Source organism: Apis dorsata, unplaced genomic scaffold (genome assembly GCF_000469605.1).
Source record: "Apis dorsata unplaced genomic scaffold, Apis dorsata 1.3 scaffold_676, whole genome shotgun sequence".
NCBI lineage: Eukaryota > Metazoa > Arthropoda > Insecta > Hymenoptera > Apidae > Apis > Apis dorsata.
In genome coordinates, this window is record NW_006263858.1 from 173,349 (window position 1) to 177,501 (window position 4,153).

At 17.5% G+C, this 4,153-nt stretch overlaps 1 protein-coding gene across 1 annotated transcript in view; it reads left to right on the forward strand.

Annotated features, from left to right (window-relative positions):
- The first annotated feature begins 3,445 nt into the window (after nt 1-3,445).
- LOC102679844 (Y+L amino acid transporter 2-like) overlaps nt 3,446-4,153 on the forward strand; it is a 3,630-nt gene continuing 2,922 nt past the window's right edge. The window contains 2 exon segments of the mRNA XM_031513584.1: nt 3,446-3,620; nt 3,999-4,153. Coding sequence (XP_031369444.1) covers nt 3,446-3,620; nt 3,999-4,153 — 330 coding nt within the window.

The following is a 4,153-nucleotide window of genomic DNA, read 5'->3' on the forward strand; positions in this document are numbered from 1 at the left end:
AGTTCATCTATTAATTTTTTTTTACTCTGAAATAATAATTACTATACATTATTGAAAAAAATTATTTTTTTTTAGCAATTGCATTTTTTGTTATAATATATTAATTATGAATTACGATTCTACATATAATTGAATTATATATTATATAGATTGAATTATATGTATTTTATATATTAGATATAATAATACTTAGATATTAAATAATAATTAGATATATAAAAATAAAAAATTTATTTAAAAAATTAAAAAATTTCTTTTATTTTTAACAAAAAAATGATAATATACTTAATTTTTAGATTTTATATTTTTTATATTTTATACTTTTAATTTATAATTTTATTTTAAATACAATTTTTTTGATAATAATTTGATGTTGTTTTAAATTGAAAATGATTGTAATTTCATTTTTAGATATGGGTACAATTACCACTTATAATCGAACATCGTCACTATCAAATATATCATCCGTCTTAATTTATGCACAATGTCAAGATATTTTATCAAATAAACAATTACGCATAAGTTTGAATCCTATATCAATCAAATTGGAACAATTATCTAATTTTCCGGTTGATATAATAACTGAAAATGGTTTCAAATATTTATATATGAAGATTTTTATGGTAGATCGTACAATCGTCACACCGTATTATGCTCCAAATAGAATAATGTATTTCGAATTTGTTAAATGTTTCCTCTGTGAAGAATTTCAACTGATAGAATTGATTAATTTCCTTACAACAAAATTCCTCACTATTGAAGTAATCTAAATTTTATTTTATATATAGCAATCAAATTTAAAAATTATTACGAATTTTAATTAATTATAGATAATTGGTATACGAATTGTTAATGTTATCGAATCAACTTTCACTTCCGAACAACTTAATTATGACAGATCTGTAACACAGTCATCAAAAATACTTATGAAGGAAGAAATTTTATTAGGTGTTGTTCAATATGATATATCTGATCTTTTAAGAGGACTTTGGGAAGTGAAATTGACGAATACCTTAATTCATCCTCATAATGTTTTTGCAACTAATTATGATGAAAATGATAAAAAAAGAATGAAACTTTCGTGGAAAAATTCTCCTCTTACTACAGATATTCTTACATCATATAATACATCAATGAAAATTAAAATTCGTTTAGCATATGATTTGCGAGCGTTTCAAAAAAAGATTCTCCGATGTGAAAATATATTGAATCGAATTTTTTTTAATTTGAATGATTTGAAATTGGCTAATGATATTTTAAATGACGTGTTTTTTTATAATTCCAGTTTATTGAACACTTATCAATCTTCAAATTTAAAAGTAATGTTTGAATGCATATTAAAATATAATATGACACTTTTTTTAATTAATTAATATTTTGATTAATAATATGAAATTACAAAAATGCTTTAAAACTTATTTTTAAATATTTATGATATAGGCACAAAATGTAATAAAACACATTTTAACGGGTTTCGTTATTGAAAATTGTGAAAAAATCTACATTTTTCTAGAAGGTTTATCTAATGGATACTTGTTAAAAATTTGGGAAAAGGTAAAGAAGCTTCCTATACAACATAAGTGTATTTATTATAACAGCAATTATATATTTTCTACGCGACTTTATGAAGATTTTATACCTTTTGGTGGAATTGTTCATATTAAATTGAGGTAAAGATAATATACACTTATTTATAAAATTAAAAATTTTCTTATTTACTTTTTATTTATTATTTATATTTTTTATAAAGCTTATTTAATTATTCTTTTTTATTTACTTTCATTTAAAAGATATATATTTTACAATTTTCCTATTTTAAGTGAATCTTTGAAGTCGCAACTTCGTACATATAGTTTATATGTTGGTAAAACAAAAACAACAATTCAATCGAATATTATACGAAAATTAGGCATGATGAATCAAACATTAACAATGAAATCTTTATGTCAAACATGTTTATTCCCAAAATCAAATGATGTGAAAGTTTTTATTGATGATATTCGCAAAATATATTTAAAAAATGCAATATAACTTATTAATAGTTGTAAGTTAATGACAATTATTAATAAAAGACTTAAAATTTATTTACAAATTAAGTTGTATAATAATAAGATAGTGCGTATCTATTAGCGATATTTGAAAAAAGATAAATTAAAAAAAAAAGTTTAAAAAAATATCTTAAGAAGATATTATATTGAAGAATGATTATCGAATACAAATATTATTCAAACTTAATTTTAGTTTTTAACTATTAAAATATATACACACATATATATGTATTTGAAATAAAATATTTAATAAAATATTTTTACTATAAATATTGCAATTATTATATATCGATTAATTAATAAAAATAAAAAATAACAATGTTAACATATAATTATGCTCTTGATATTATATAATATTAAGATAATTATAATAAATTTACAAAATCATATAATTATATCAACATTATATAATTTTAATATAAATTACATCAGATTTTTATTGACTGTATTGAAATATATAATATATAAAGAAAAAAATGTTAAAAGTAAATAATTAAATTTTGTTGAATAATAATGTTTATTTAAATAATAATTAAATTTTTATTTAAATATTTCTATATTCTATATATAATATTCATACGAAGTAAAATATGAATTTATTATTATACTTTTTGTTATTATAAAAAAATTGCAAATCCACCTTTAAGTTACTTAAAGCACGTGTTTTTCTTTAACGTATAACCTATATTTACTTCTGATTTTGAACAGATTTTAAGATAAAATTTTGTAAATAATAAAAGAACTAAGTTATATACTTCATTTTTTAGGTAGTGTAAAAATAATTTATTGAATTATATTGATTATATTATTTTATTTCATATTTTTATAATTTTATAAAATAAGCGTTTTTATTTTCAGATGATGCATATTCAAAAAAGAATTGAGGAAATTCATATACATAGATAATAATTAAATATTCATATTTTATATTGCATATTAATTTATTGTTTTATTTATATCAAAGAAAGATATCTCAGTATTATCATTTAGTTTTATAAAGGTATATTAGTCATCAATATAATTCAAAATGATAATATTTTGAATTTAAAAAAATATTATTAAAAATATTATTTATTAAAATTAATTCTTAATATCATTATTATTTATTAAGAATTAATTAATGTTAAATAAATTTTAATGTTTTAATATAACTATTTATTATATATGTAAATTATTAAATATATAAAAATTTTGTATAAAATTTTATGTAAATATTAAATTATTTAATTTATAAAGTATATATATTAATATTGAAATGTTCAATATATCAATATGAAATAAATAAATAACAAATTAGTTTTATAATAGTTTAATATTAAATTTTTTATATTAATTTTTTATATATACATGTTTTATAATTATATTTCATTAAATATGTTTATTAAATTTAGATTAAAATGATATCTCAAATATTTGATGAATCTTCAAAAGAAACACAATTAATTACTTCAAATGATGAATCTTGTAAGCTTAAAAAAATTGATAAAAATGATACTAATAAAATACAAATGAAAAAACAACTAGGCCTTTTAGAAGGAATTGCAATTATTTTAGGAATTATATGTGGTTCAGGTAAAATTTTATGTGATTTATATTCTTTTTATATTTTTATTTAAAAAAAAATTATTTTTGTTTATTATGAAAATATCTGATAATTTTCTGAAATAAATGTTTTTTATTTTTTTCTAATTTTAATTATAAATATAACTAGAAACTAATATAATATAACTATAAACTTTTAAAAATATAATAAATAATAATAATAAATTAATTTTAAAATTAATATTATGTAAATATATTATATTCTATAATAATTTTAATATAAATTACATCAGATATTCTATAATAAATTTAATATAAATTACATCATATATATATATTAATAATTATATTATATTCTATAATATATTATTCTCTCTTTTTATATTGTATAATTAATTATATTTTTAGGTATTTTTATTTCCCCAAAAGGTGTAATCACAGAAGTAGGAAGTGTTGGAATATCTTTAATTATTTGGGTTTTATGTGGTTTACTTTCTATGGTGGGTGCATTATGTTATGCTGAATTGGGTACTTGCATACCTCGTAGTGGTGGAGACTATGCC